We start from the raw sequence: 16,248 nt of genomic DNA on the forward strand, positions 1-16,248 counted from the left end.
TCTTTCGGTGTACTGTAGACTTTCACTAATGCTTTCGGTGTAAATGGCCTTTGATACACGTGGATAATTGCCACAATTTGTTGAGAACCAAAGGTTTTGTAAACAAGGTTTTTGTGTCATGACGAAAACCCTATTGGCACAATCAGCAACTTAAACATGTTTCTGTCATTCATCAGTTTAGATCCTTTATACTTCTACCTCTGTTCCCCGTGAGTTTTGCACGTTAAGTGAAATTGACTATATCATAGATTACACATGAATAAAACATACAGAGTGCTGTGAAATAAAAGGAGGAAAACAATTACATAAACAAAGACATTAGTGATAATTAAGGATGTGCGTATAGTTCCCTGAAGGCTGACTCAACAAAGCAGAAATAGTCCAAGACAGGAATGTTACCATGAAAATAAACATTTACATAAAATGAACACTCTAGGCTGCAGACTATACACCCACTCAGCAGGAGAGTTAAATTATATGAAAAAATACTATATTATACTCATGATTGGTTCTAGATTGCTTCACAGTAAGGTGCAGGGAAATAGTTAAATAAAAAAACACTTACATTAGCCTGTATGATGACCAGGTACCGTGTTATGTCCTCATAGTTGAGTCTTTCTCTGAGAACAACGGAGCCAAACAAGGTCAGTGGGATGTCAAAGGTTCTGTTTGTTGTCTGAAACACACACAACACACAACACACACAACACACACACACAAACAAACACACAAACACAATGAGTTATTTACTGCATAAAGAGTTCATATTTCACTTTTGAGTTTAGACCAGCTAAGGCAAATAATAGTAGTTGGAGGACTATAGTTAAATATTTTTAGTTAAAGCAGTAGTATATCAGCCTTTCAAGTAGGGCTGGACGATATGACAATACTTTATTATATCGTTTCTATTGCAATGTCAAAAAAACAGCAGCCCAACTGAGTTATTTGGACGACGCGTAACGTGATCCTTGGACATTATGTTTATTACTGCAATTTAATAAGTTTTACTTTTTCATAACTATTTGTAAGATACACAAATCACTGAAAGGAATACTGGGCTTGAATGCTGCTCTGATGTCAATTTTAAACTCTAAATGTAAATAGACATTCTTCGTTGTGAATTTTGGTAGATTTTTTGGATTGTTGCTCTTAGTTATGTTACATTTTAACAAACCCAATACCAACTTATTGCCATAGTCATGGTGCTAAACCAGTAGTCTGCATAATGAGGAATTATGCAGGTGGAGGGATAACCTACCGGGTCTTTAGGGTTGTACTGGATGGTGTACTCTATCTGTCCGTTGGGACCATCATCAATGTCAGTTGCCCCATTGTTCCCCCAGAAACCAGAAAAGATAGTGGTTCCTATTGGCGTCAGCTGAAAGCACAACAGAGAGAAAGAATTTTAGTATCCCTCTCTACAAGCTCACACTACATGATGTCAAACACATTCATGCTCTCTAACAATGACATCAAACAGCGTCTGTCCCCATACTGTTCCCATACTTGTCTTTTCTTCTTGACAACTACTGCCTGTATGTGGCAGAGATGAGAGGAGCACATTAAAAAACGTGTCACATGCATTTGGCAATAAGGGATCTTGATGCCCCACTGTCTCTACAAAACAAACAGAAAATGGCTTGTAGCTTTTTTGTGTATTGTGCTCAAATGGGGCTTGAGGAGGAAAATCAGCTTGCAGCTGTTGTGTGCTTTAATTTGCTCTGGATATAAAATCAAACACAGGCAGTATGGTGTGTCCAACTTTTGTATGTCTGCAATCTGTGCCTCGGTCTTTCTCTCTTTTGCTACTGTGAATGTTTGCTGCACCTCAATGCCCCATTGAAGAGAAGTTTTTAGATAAAAGCGGGAAATTGGGTAATAGAAAATCATGTATGGTATGTTAGGAGTGCTTGTCTTACAAGACAAAAAGACAGTGTAGGAGTCTAGTATTTTGTACTTTTATTTCAGTGAAATAAAATAATATTAAAAACAGAAACAGAACGGACCAAAATAAGTACTGCTATAAATTAATGAGTCAGTGTCAAAACAGATTACAGCAATAACCAAGAACGTGTAGGTAGATACCATAGGTTATTACGCCTACTCCTTTCACAGTATAAAAAGAAATAATTAACTGCAAAAAATTCAATCCAATATGCCACATTCTGATTCATTCTCAATTGAGTATGGTGTACACAGTTTAGTTATTAATCTATTACTATATTAATGATTTTATAGTCTGTAAGAGTTCTCAGTCAACAGCTAATGTCAAATTACAGTGGTCCAAAATCATTCTCATAACTCAGCCCCCTCTAGCAGCTTCACATTCATATTATTTAATTCATAATTAGTTATTCTTTTGCTGACCAATGTTCATTTTAAATGTAAACAAATTCAACTTGTACCTGAAGTGTGTCTTTTTGTAGCTAAATGCTGTTACACTACTTACAGAGAAATAGCATATTGTGATTATTTTTAATATATTAATGCTATGTCACCCTTAATGTCTGTCTGTGTTTGTTTTTAAGATTATTTTTGGTGCATTTTAGGTCTTTATTTTCATAGGACAGATGAAAACATAAGGGAGGGGGGAATGATATGCAAAGGGCTGCAGGGCAGAGTCGAACCACCAGCCCCTGTGTTGAGGAGTAAACTTCTACACATGGGCGCATGTATTACCAGGTGAGCTACCCAGGTGCCCCTAGCTGTGGGTTTTACAAATATTTAAACAGGGATGAGGCAATTTCGTCTGATTTCATCTAAGATTAATAGCTCACTAAAATGTTTTCCGATTAGCCTATTTCATTTCTTGAAAAGCAAAGGTTCAGGACGTACAAGGTTTTTCACCTGACAGTGATGATATACAACAATATACACTGTTGTAAACTAACTCTTACTCCCAGATAGGATCCTGCTGTTTCAACAGCTGGAGCAACCGTGGCACATTTAGTCCAATACACATATTGAGTATTAACACTTTTAGTGTTACACATTAGTGTCAGGTTATTTAACATGAGTTCACGTTTTAGTCGCTTTGACATTATTCTTTCTTTTAAAAACTTTTTTTTAAAGTTCTTTTACCAATCGTTTTTTCTCCAAATGCTATGAAATTGACAAAAAACACCCAATTCAATGAAAGTAGGGAACTGATTATTTATTTAACTTGTGTTGAGCGTTGTTGGGAAACATCCACGTTACGTTTTTGGACAATTTGTTTGAAAGACAACAGGAGGGTTAAACTAGCTGCAGACAGATAGCATGCATTAAATTATGGTATCTGTTTCTGGCTAACCCATGTTCCTTTTAGGTTCAAACAAACTAAATAATGAAAAAACACTTTCATGTTTATTAGTTTCTTTCATGTTTTTATGGCCTGAAATGTGCATGGAAACTGTAAATAAACACTAAATGTGCCTTTGTTCACAGTAACTTGTCATTCGTGTGCCAATGGAAGTATTTTGACTTTTGGCTTTCATAAGTTTAAACTTTCACTTTCACTCATAGAAAAAGTTGAAAATCACCAATGTGATTGCTACTTCAGAACCATGCAGGTAACCAGGTTGCTTACGGGTCAGGACCAATCAGGGGCCCGTGTGACTGGAAGATATTGACTGACAACTGGGGGCCCCTATCGCATTTTCATTACTCGCAACAATCCCAGCAGTGACCGCTGACCAAGTGGGAGTTAGAAGAATTCATTCATCACATTCATTTCCTTGTTTCTGATATGAAGACGAGACGTGTGGGGGCGGCTGTGGCTCAGTGGTAGAGTGGTTGCCTGCCAATCGGAAGGTTGGTGGTTTGATCCCCGCCCCTGCAGTCATTGTCGAAGTGTCCTTGGGCAAGGCACTGACGCCGAGTTGCCCCCGGTGCTGCGCATTGGAGTGTGAATATGTGTGAATGTTTATCTGATGAGCAGGTGGCACCTTGTACGGCAGCCCCGGCCACAGTGTATGAATGTGTGTGAATGGTGAATGTTCCCTGTAGATGTATAAGCGCTTTGAGCAGTTGTTAAGACTGGAAAAGCGCTATATAAATACGGCACATAAATACAGCACATTTACGTGTGTGACTTGAACATCTCACAGTTACCAACAAAACGTTCCACCCTGTGACTGATGAATGCACTCACACACACACACACACACACGGTGGATGCAGGGAAAACTGCAGATCAGACATACTGGATGACCTAAATTGAGGTCAACTACACTTGTGATTGTAAGTTTAATGATAAGTCAAATTCCAATAAGTCCTCTATCAGATCTTATGAATGTGTGTCCCGGCCTAGGCTAGGAAATTAACAACGTAGGCCCAAAGATCAAGAAGCCACTGACAGTGACAGATATGTTCATATTTGATTCTTTTAATACATTATTTTTTGTCTAAAATCCACCAGCCATTTTCAAATTAAACCAACATTTGCAGCATTCTGATTCTTTTTGTAAGGTTCCTAAGAAATATCAGCCCAGAGTAATTAATTAATATTAATAATATTTATATTTCTCTAGTTACTGATATTTTGAAGTCATGGTCGGAACTAAGGGCCAAATATTCTAACTGGCACAAACCTCAGTTAGATAAAGGATCAATGAGTCTGGCAGACTAAACTAACATAATCAACTAAACAACCAATCTGGCCCTGCACTCTCTCTTTTACTAGTAGATGGAGAGGGGGAGGGGCATGTCAACAAGGAGGATGTATTTTGTTCATTTGACTAACAAGAGGCATGCCATCGGACCTCAAATTGCATACCGAGTGCGCACGTGCAAAAAGATAACTCACTTTCTAGCAGAGAAAGAGAAGCTAGATATTCAGACATTCAATTACATTTTCTGAAGGAAATTCTTAACTCAAAAGTTGACACTTGCCACAGAACATGAAAGGATAAACTTTGCCAGCCAAACATTGTCGTGGTTTATTTTTTTCATCCATGTGCCTTGTGCTCTGTGATTATGTGTCAAAAAGAGTTTTAGCTCTAAACAGCATGAGAAACAGTTAAGATTACGTTTAATTTAGCTGCTGCACCAATGATTTGTTACATCATTCCCCTCAACAGGGTTATCGCTGCCTCCTACGGGTCCAACAATGGTCTTCAAAATGTCTCATGCTGTCACTTTGCCACTTTCAGACACGGCTCTAATTAAACAACTCCAGACTCCGGCACCAGTGCCAACTCACGAAATCAGCCATAAGGATCACCTTGTACCTGAAAACTTTCACCGCAAACTCATAAACATTGTCCTAGACGTTCTTATAAATATCCATATTGCCTATCTGTCTGCCTCAATTCCTGCACTCAATTATCGTTGGTAATAGACAACTTAAAGAAAGTTTAATGTAGATAAAGCTGGCTGCAATTCCAGAGTCACTCAATTTTAAATTTATTGCATTAGGTTTGAGTTCTGGGGGAAAACTAAAGTGAATTAGAAAATAGCTGTCTGCCTAAGGAGCAGACTTGCACTCAAATCTTAATTATTGCCCATATCAGAATAAATATATTCAAATTCTTTTACTTTATTACCAGAAAACTGACCACATTTACCTTGGGCTGGCACAGAAATCATATTTTAGAGTTTTTTATGATTCAACTCCTAAAGTGTATGGTGGTCATTTGAAATGAATTGAGGGAATTATTTCAGATGGAGTAACGAGAAACTGGAGCGCAGTGAGAGGTGGTAGGGTGAGGGAATAGGAGGAGGAGGAGGAAAGAGAAAAAGAAATATATAGAGTGTGGCAGAGGAAAGGTGGGGAGGTTGAGAAAAGGTGACACAATGAAGAGCTGGCAGTAGTAGGGGGCACACAAGTGGGGGAGTGTGGTAAGCTGCAAAAACAGCGAAAAGAGAGAAAGAGAGAGGTTGAGAAGACAGATTGCGTCGGACAGGTTGTGGAAAACTGCATAATGAGATATTCTAGTAGGTCTGCCTAGGTCTATGCTGGCAGCAGGCTACATGTATCCTTGTCCAGTTTTCAGTTTGAACCTCCTCTAGTTAAATTCTGCTCCCACAGACGCTGGAGGACAAACTAACGGTGGGATTGGCATCTTAAAGACTATTCTGGAAGCCTCCGAATAGCAAATTTAGATCCTTTTACTCGGCTACCCAAAAGACTCCAACACCTTTTGCCCTGCAGATACTGCACTGCAACTTAAGTCTGACAGCAAAATGCCATGTGCAATTTTATTTTGGTGGACTTTTTTATTTTTAAAATGTTCTAGTATGTACAGTACACATACACCAGGCTACACTTTCTGAGTGCAGGTTTATGCAGCTTCTCACGCTGGCATTGTTAGCGTTATGACACGATGACCCCCAGAGCAGCATTGGAAAAGCTTGGTACAGTACAAGTGACCCACTGTACTCATTCTGGAGTGCCTTCCTGGTCTCAGACCAGTGAGTCCTTTACCTGACATCATGATAGACAGCAGCACTGAGGATAAGTGCAATAAATGGCCCTGGATTTAGGTTCCAGACAGATACGTAAGTATTTCCGGCACAAAAAGTTTTATGGATTTTGTTTGTACTTCTCTACATCTCTGTGAAAAACGAGTAAGTGTGTGTATTTACACGCGTGGAACTGTGTGTGATTGTGTCTGTGTCTGTGTCTGTGTGTGTGTGTGTGTGTGTGTGTGTGTGTGTGTATGTGTGTGTGTGTTTTACCTCACTGACGGCGACATAGTATCTTGGCTGTTGGAAATGTGGTGTGTTGTCGTTGCGGTCTCGAACAACGATGCGGACTTCATGTAAAATCACCGTGCCTACTAGCTCGTTGGTACACTGAACCTGAACCACAATAGAGTGAATGTACGATGGGGGCTGAAAGAGAAAAACACAGAGGCATAGACATATCGTTGAAAGCTAAATAAATAATTAACCAGAAAATGAACCAAAATAAACGGAAGTATTGCAGAGAAGACTGCCAGCCTCTTGTAGTTGTACTTTTTATGCCAAATCAGACTTTCAAAAACATCTGCAGGATTGTTTTAACGAGTTGAGGTGGGGCTAAAACTTTGTTTATCACACTTTAAAATGCCGGAAAAAAAAGTGAGACAGCCATGAAAATTTGCTTCTGCCATATTTATCCTCTGTAGTCATGTGAAAAAACATGGAAACAAGCAGTGTCTGACGCATCAGTTTTAATAAACTTTTAAGCTATCTGACATTTAGGAGCACAACCAGGAAGAGCAAATAGTGTATGCAAGAGAAGATACTGTAATGCAAGATAAAAAAAGGAATGGGACCTTAAATAAAATCACATTTCGGGAGGTAGAACTAAAATAAAGTAGTTCAGTCGCCTTACATCTCTATCCAGAACCCGTCCAGTGCTGTTGAGGTAAAGGGCTTTTTTGGAAGGGTCAAGGATCACCCAATAGTCCTTGTTATCTCTTAGCGACAGAGAGATGGTACGATCCGGACCCTCAGCCACGCCATTTATCTGCATGTTCTCCACCAATAATGTTCCTGGGGACACAATAAAAGCACTTGCATTAACCCATCAGCTAGAGAGAGAGAGAGAGAGATGGGAGGAGGGCAGACACAAAATCTGGAGTTCATGGAAATAGATCTGAATAACTTCTGCAGAGAAATAGTCATGGATCACACTTTATTAATATAAAAAAGGAGACTACACTGGTTTTCTTCATGTTCTCCATTAATTACAGTATGTAATATGAAATTACATGTAGGTTGTAGCCAAGGTCAAGGGCAAGAAGATGGAGAAGCACACAAAAGAGAGAGACAGAGTAAAAAGCATTTGGAACTTAAATTACATTAAGTAAGGCTGATCAGATATGGGGGCTACTCTGTTTGCCATTTCTGTACATGTACCTTGAATACTTAAGACACACAATAACATGAACATTGCAGAGGAAGAGACATCTTAAAAAGTAAACATTTTAGCAGGATAGACAGCACAGATGGACTAAAACTTGATTTATTTAATGACAATTGCAAGTGGTAAAGCAATTTAGGAACGAAATGAATATTAAACCGAAACAAAACATGATCTGAGTGGAAACTGTCAACTGAATATTATCTTTCAATTAAACGCAAAGCCAGGGAACATAGCAGAGAAGAGTACGGCGTCACAGGCAAAAGAAAAGGCAGATGGAGAATCTGATAGTCAGCTGACTTTATTGGTGATTGACAGTGTCAATGAAAACGTGGCCCTGATGCCAACCTATTCAAATTGTTTGCACGGGAGTCCCAATATTAAAACTCCAAGACCAATCAAAGGTATGTGATTAAATATACTGCTGGATTTCACAGAGACGTCAAGGAATGTTTTAGGTATTTTTTATTCATACTTCACATGCTCATTCATGTGTTTTATCAGTTTCATAAACTAATGCACGGTTGTCAAGATTACCTGTCCTGGTTTTTTTTTTGTGTAATGGAAAATATTAGAACAGAAGAGGTGTATAAAATATATGAGGAGGGAAGAAAGAAGAAGAGTTTAACTGCTTGACTCTGTACAGCTTGAAATCATAAGAGACCCATTACCAGGCCCTGCACTCTGCATTATTAATCCCAAAAAACCTTTGTGTGCATTTGCAAAAAAGTATTCTTGATTATTAGTTGTCGCAGGTTTTCAGCCTAAGACACAATTTTTGGTTTGTGTGTTTTATACTGTTAGATTCTAGGTAGAAAAAATGTATAACAAATTCCACTTGGCATCTGCCCTTTAATGGACACCACACAAAGATCAGTACACTTGTGTGTGTGTGTGTGTGCAGGCAAAACTTCCTTCTTTACCTCATTATGTATCTGATGTGATCTGCCAGACATAAAATTGGGTCATGGCCTTCTGTGCTACCATGGAAACCATGTCAAATGCCTAGCCGTGATTCGCTGGTTTTAAATAAACTCAGAAATTTAATTAAATTGGTTTCTTTCTATGAGAAATGGGAGAAAAAATGTAATTCATTAAAGGAGTTTCATTGCTTGCCATCTGGTGGCTATACGTCTCTTCTGGTTTTCTGTATCTGTCTTGGAAATTGTGTAAAGAAACTCAAGTGCAGGCAATGAAGAGACAGACAGATAATGGCTATACCTTGTGTAACTGTATGTAATTTAATTCCATCGACCATAATATATTGGGCTCTTTTCACAGTGACCTCACTTCATGGGATGTGTGACTGTCACCCAGTTATACTGATATGTTAAAGCATACAGGCAGGACTGCATGAAGCTGTGAGTGTTTGCACAGCAACACAGAGACCAGAGAGAAGGAACTGTCTCAGAAAAAGGGGGACAAAGAGCAATTAGAGAGCAAGAGAAATGAGAAAGTTAGCAGAGGAAAGTGAGGCGAAAAAAGATTGGGTTGACTGAGAGGCTGAGAGAAATAAAGAGAATGTGAGGAGGAAATAGAGAGAAAATGAGCATTGTGGCGGCGCATTAATAGAATTTTTATGGGACATTAGCTTAACTGTATGTGGCGACAGGTACGAGCCATCGACTGAAAAGTAATCATCACATCCACCTGCTATTCCGCTCTTGGTGGGAGGACATAGGAAGGATTCAAGGTGAATACCAGTATACAGAAGGTACAGCGAAGAACAAAAATAATTTATAGGTCATGTTGAAGGACAATTATAAAAAATTAAAGCAACTATAATCCATGTCTTAGTATGTCAACACTGGGGATCATCTTCAGTCAAATGGCAGGACCACCCAGCCAGGCACATCCCAACCACATTAAAATATATACAGTGTATGCTGACAATAAATATCTTTTTTTTAAGAAAGGCCAAGGGCATTTCATCTGATAATTGGAGTAAAGCTTTAGGTGTGTTTACCAGAAAGTAGTGCAGGCATGCTTTAACTATTTACTGTTGCTTTTCACAGTAAGTATTCATGCTCAAGTTGAACATATTCTGTGTATTCATGCACATGTGTCATTAGAATTTGATGGTAACACTAATGTATGTGTCTACTCGTATTTCACGCTGACCTTAACCCAAATGTGGACTTGAGTAAATCCCTTAGCTGATATATTCTACTGCTGGAAATAGCAGCTTGGATGCTTTTCTATCCATGTACAGAATACTAACTATTTTCTTTGGCTTTAAGACCCCTACAGCATTATTGGTGGTCAAGCTAGATTAGCAAAGCTGAGTATATTTACAGCCGTGCACTAATAATGTTAGAGCAGCAAGAGATGATTGTACCCTATTACATGCAATTTTGTATGCATTATCTGCTAAATGATAAATGGAATACATGGTTGTGTACATTATGTTGTTGGGAAGACCCCTGCTAAAGTGGATATAGGACACTAATGTCTTTTTGCTAAATATGTGTGAGGTTCTGTGCATGTTCGTTTGTCTGCCCCACTCCCATTCCAACACTTATGCACTTATAATCACCCTTTTACTTGATATTTTTAAAATCAAACTCCTAATTTTAATAATATCTTCTTTATACATTTCCCTGAGGACAATAATCCCTAACTCATATCTTGTTAGTCTACCTCCCTCCGCCTCTTTTCTTCCTCAAGCCTTCCTCTCTCCCTTTTCCCACACCCACCCAAGATAATCACCTTAAAGCAATATTCTCTAATAAATCTGTAACACTATTTCACAGCAACAGAGCACTACACAGCAATATGCATACAAACCCTTCCAATACTAAATTATTCTTCAAAAGCCCTGTTAGGAAGATTACTGTAAAAACAGCCACAAATACACACTTGTACATCCAATGTTGCACAGTAAACACATCACCACAAAAAGAGACAAACAAAACAACACACACATTATCGTTGGACAATAAGAGGCAGACAAACAAACACATGTGTACACACTGTACTGAGAGGTTTTAACATCATTCTATTGTAAAAGACTCATTTAAATGCATAATGCTATTACAGTTGGGCACTGAAACCCAGTCTCAATAAAACCATCGGGCCGAATGTCAACACAGATTTTGGTGACTCATTTCGATGCCACTTAAATGCCTGCGCTATCCTCTGGGGCTCCAAAACAGATGTTACAGGCAATAGTATCATCGCTGCACGTGAGGCTAGTTAACACCACACTTTGCATAAGGTAACGTTAGCCTACTGTCAGCTTGCAGCTGGCTTAAACACAGTTTAAATTCTGGATGCCAGACGGTCTAACGTGTTGCTGTATTTAGAGTAGACTCGCCGCACTTTGAGACATCATGACCACTGTCGAAGTTGTAGGTGAAACAACGCTTATGGGATTTAATGGTGCGTTCAGTTGCAACTTGTAAGCTCATGATGAATTGAAGTGCACCTCGAGAAACTTGTATAGTTTTCCAGATTTCTATAAATATATAAAATGTGTGACTTTTGTGTCCCACTTCTGAAACCAAACTTATGCTCTTGTGTCAATGCCTAATGAGCTTAAAAGGTTTTTACCTGCGGCACAGTGAAGGAGAGGTGCAATATTGCAAATAATATATTGATGTTGCATTTCAAAATGATTTAATTCTGAGTAACACACTGAAAAATGAAAAAGGATTTTCTGGATAAAAAAGTAAATAAAAATCAAAGTCAAACATAGTCCAAACAGCCAATCATGTCTTCTTGGAAGTACTGTATATTGATAAAGGCAACATGGGAGGCAAGCGATTAAATTCATACATACGAGTCCCAGGCTGATGTGCATACCCAGTAAACACTCTACTTAATGAAGAATATCTAAGTACACAGTAAAAACATAAAACAGGAGAAATAAGGTTCAATAGCCTAATAGGATGCATCAACCGATACAGAGATGGCCACTGGGTAGATGAAATGCATGGCTCTCCTCTCTGTCTGGTGTTGCTATGCTAATCTATTTTTATGTCAGTTACGATTACAGCGATCAGGTCTCACAATTTAAAACGTAGGAAACGTAGGAAGAACAGACATGGCAAACTTGTTTCTGTCTGTGAACAGTAATGTATAGACTGGAGATAAGAGGTTGGTTTACTTGTCAGTGTAAATTTCACCTCAGTGAAAGATTTAATGGCATTTCTCAAGGCCAACATGAGCCTTAATTTACTTGGAACCAATGTAATGATTAAGGTTGTCAATTAAAATGTGATTGCTTTAAAAATAACCTTCTCAGAACTTCACAAAAACTATGTTCATTTACGCAAACAAGCCTGCATTAAAACACACTCCTAAGAAGGCTCTGGGATTGTGTGTTTGTGTATGGTTCTCTGTACGATCCAAATAGCAGATCCATCAACCCAGCTACTAATTAGCTAAGAAGGTCTTAAACAGTTTGAGCTAACTCTGGAGACCAAAAATACACTGGAGATATTTCCTTTGGTGGGTTGATAAAAGGTGTCTGAAAACTCTGACAGCCTTGTTTTGTGGCATGTGAATAGAGAAGAGAAGAGAAGAGAAAATAGCTATTTGTCTCAAAAATTTAAATTACAGTTCTAAACAAACAAACGTCAAGAATCCGATAACCATCTGACATACAACATCAAGGTCTGGGGAATCAAAATATCAAAAAAACAGTTTAACTGTTAAACTTAATTATAGCTCAATTCTTCCCCATCAAAAAATAAGTAGTGATTCTTTCTTCCAAAACCTTGTGCGTTAAATAAGATCATTTTGATCTACTGGGTATTAACACAAACATACACTCACCTAAAGGATTATTAGCAACACCTGTTCAATTTCTCATTAATGTAATTATCTAATCAACCAATCACATGGCAGTTGCTTTAATGCATTTAGGGGTGTGGTCCTGGTCAAGACAATCTCCTGAATTCCAAACTGAATGTCAGAATGGGAAAGAAAGGTGATTTAAGCAATTTTGAGCGTGGCATGGTTGTTGGTGCCAGATGGGCCAGTCAGAGTATTTCACAGTCTGCTCAGTTACTGGGATTTTCACGCACAACCATTTCTAGGGTTTACAAAGAATGGTGTGAAAACGTAAAAAACATCCAGTAGCGGCCATCCTGTGGGCCAAAATGCCTTGTTGATGCCTGAGGTTAGGGGAGACTGATTCCAGCTGATAGAAGAGCAACTTTGACTGAAATAACCGCTCGTTACAACCGAGGTATGCAGCAAAGCATTTGTGAAACCACAACACGCACAACCTTGAGGCAGATGGGCTACAACAGCAGAAGACCCCACCGGGTACCAATCATCTCCACTACAAATAGGAAAAAGAGGCTACAATTTCCAAGAGCTCACCAAAATTGGACAGTTGAAGACTGGAAAAATGTTGCCTTGTCTGATGAGTCTCAATTTCTGTTGAGACATTCAGCCCTGGATGTGCATCCCACAAATCTCCATCAACTGCAAGATGCTATTCTATCAATATGGGCCAACATTTCTAAAGAATGCTTTCACCACCTTGTTGAATCAATGCCACGTAGAATTAAGGCAGTTCTGAAGGCGAAAGGGGGTCAAACAAAGTATTAGAATGGTGTTCCTAATAATCCTTTAGGTGAGTGTATAAAATGTTAATTAATAAGTATTAGAGGTGCTGTAGGAAGATTTTGTTATCTCCAGAAAGAGATAGGCTAATTCTTTCCCCCGTTTCCAGTCTTTAGGCTAAGATAAGATAACCGGCTGCTGTCTGTGGCTCCACATTTGAAACTCTGTAACACAAACATGCACACTTAGAAATCTGCCCATATCTTGTTGTTGTTTATGCTCCTACACAGTGATTTAGCTCAAATTGAATGACCCAATGTCTTATCTTCTGGGACAGGGAGCCAACCATGACTCAGTTGGCGCAGATCCAATGAATATTAATGACTGCAGGTTGCATGCCATGCCAATCAGAATCTGCTGAAAAGGTCAAAATCATCCAACAGTGTTTGTCTAACATACGGAAAAAGGGTGATGCTTATTTTAAAACTTACATTCTACGAAAGTGTTTACTTGTCGTAGCTAAAGTTATAAAGCTATATTTAAATCAACTTTACAGCACAGAATGAAGAATTAAAACAGCTGACCACTTTACCATTGGGGCTTTCTTCATCAATGGCCACGATGGTAGCAGGAGGACCCGACCGAGACAGTTTACATTCTGGGGGTGTAAAAAAGAAAAAGGGAATTTAGAGCTAACATTGTGTGTGTGTGTGTGTGTGTGTGTGTGTGTGTGTGTGTGTGTGTGTGTGTGTGTGTGTGTGTGTGTGTGTGTGTGTGTGTGTGTGTGTGTGTGTGTGTGTGTACGCGTGCATGTGCGTGCGTGCTTGTGGTGTGTGAGGTAAGGGAGGCAAGACTTGACAGTGAGTCGCCCCTCGAAACCATCTCTGCAGGGTTAGCGGGGGTTAATAAACCAGCACAATGACAGAACACACAGTTAACAGAAGACAAGAGTGAAGATAGTTCTTACCCTCATATTGCCAGTCTGTCGTTTGAGACATCCCACCAGGAAGGAGAGAATTGGAGGAAGAAGGTAGTAGCCAAAGAAAGGAAGAAGAGAGGAAAAAGCAGACAAGAAAAATCATGAAAGTTAAGAATTAACTTTCATAGCAAAGCAACAAAACAACCAGAAAAACGGGAGCCAAACAGTAAGTGGAGGTTTTCAAAAATATGTGCAAAATAACAAGCAAATAAGAAATGTGCTGTAAGGGGTACATGTTTGCGTGTACAGTCTACAATGCTGATATGCTTATGTTGGTAAGTTTTTTTTATCTGCTTTCACAGCCATCAGAAGCTTTTAGATTACTGTATCACTATGAACCCAAGCTAAAGGCCTTAAATGGTCCCATTCAGAAGGGGGGAAACAGCACCATCATTCAAGAATTCTTCGTCTCTGAATACAAGAACACCCACATTCACCAGACAGGGCAACATTTTTGTTGAGCTCTCGAGGATAGTTAGGGAAAAAAATCCCACATTGAGGCTGGAAGACGGATATCTGCTCATCTAGAAAATAGACTTCATGGAACAATGATCACACTTCCTCTCTATCTCTCTCTCTTCTCTTCTACGACAAAACACTACAAGTGGGTGACATCATAGATTGAGATAATCTATTCAATAGTATTGTGTCTTGTTTCTTGCTATGGCAGATGGTATATTGAGTGTTCCCAAATATAGATTTAACGGTCCTAGGGATTGCAAGTTGTTTATTTTATCAGTTAAAAATTATTGCTTTTCTAATGTGTCCGCTAAGAAGGAGGCAAAGAATGTGTTCTTAGCTAACAGACGGGCTGATTTAAAACTGACTCTCAAGCCAAGTTGAACTGTTGCATGTTTTTCTTATTAATAGTTTTATTTCAGGTTACTGCCGGGTACAGTCTGAAATGGCATATAAAAGCAAACTTCACGGTTTTCTGATAAACTACGGAAATTACAACTGCCTCCGTATTGTGTTTAGCATATAGTATATACAAATAAACGTAGATGAAATGGATACAGCATATCTATTATTTGGTTAGGGTTTACAATAGTGTGGATACAAACGTTTAAACAATAAGAATCAATTTTGTTTTATTCACTGACATAGGTTTGTAAGATGAGACTTCTAACTCATTTGGGACCTTTTAAAAATAATTTTAAACATTAGGTGCAATATTATTTAATAATTCTTTAACTGCTTCTATAATGTCTTTAATAAAGATGTAACTGATTCATAGTTAGGCTGAGGTAGGTTCTGGAGAGAAATAACTGAATTGCAACTAAAGATTATTTTAGTTTTTCATTGGGTACTGTTGATTATTTCTTAATTAATTGATTAGTTCTTTCGTCTATAAAATGTCAGAAAATGGTGAAAAATGCCGATCAGTGTTTCCCGAAGCCTAAGATGATGTTCTCAAATGTCTTGTTTTGTCAACTCAAAGATATTCAGTTTACTGTCATTGAAGAGGGCAAAAACTAAACAAATTCCACATTTAAGAAGCTTGAATGAAGAAATGCAAAAAAAAATTTCATTTATAAAACATGACTCAAATACCCCAAAAATAGTCTGTGACTTTTTTTCCAAACGTTTTTTAATTTAATGACAACTTTGCATAAAACAATTAATGTACGCTCGAACATACACATTTCTTTTTCTTTTTTGTTAACCAGAACATACCCCCCCCCAAATCCCACCCTCCCACCCAGTTACAAACAGACCTACAACAAGAAATTTCTACAAGAGATCACAGTCAAAATTATAATACACAAAGGTTGAAAAGTTTAGGAATAGCAGTAATGAAGTACACACGTTAAAAAAAATTAAATAAATAAAAAACATTCAATAGAGAGAGCAAAAAACAAATAAATAAATTGAAGTAAAATAAGATAAAGGAGGACAAGGGGGTAGCTACTTCGATTTT

At 38.4% G+C, this 16,248-nt stretch overlaps 1 protein-coding gene across 4 annotated transcripts in view; it reads right to left on the reverse strand.

Moving 5' to 3' along the window:
* Positions 1–16,248, reverse strand: part of LOC117937118 (protocadherin-15-like) — a 167,331-nt gene that overhangs the window by 104,813 nt on the left and 46,270 nt on the right. For 3 of the 4 annotated variants that reach the window (XM_034860831.1, XM_034860830.1, XM_034860828.1), the window contains exons 3-8: positions 14,316–14,330; positions 13,941–14,006; positions 7,301–7,461; positions 6,661–6,816; positions 1,259–1,378; positions 566–676 (exon numbers count right to left, since the gene is read on the reverse strand). In XM_034860831.1, coding sequence (XP_034716722.1) covers positions 566–676; positions 1,259–1,378; positions 6,661–6,816; positions 7,301–7,461; positions 13,941–14,006; positions 14,316–14,330 — 629 coding nt within the window. The remainder of the gene's footprint in view (positions 1–565; positions 677–1,258; positions 1,379–6,660; positions 6,817–7,300; positions 7,462–13,940; positions 14,007–14,315; positions 14,331–16,248) is intronic. The other variant, XM_034860829.1, reaches the window with a different exon arrangement.

The sequence above is a fragment of the Etheostoma cragini genome, chromosome 21, assembly GCF_013103735.1.
Source record: "Etheostoma cragini isolate CJK2018 chromosome 21, CSU_Ecrag_1.0, whole genome shotgun sequence".
NCBI lineage: Eukaryota > Metazoa > Chordata > Actinopteri > Perciformes > Percidae > Etheostoma > Etheostoma cragini.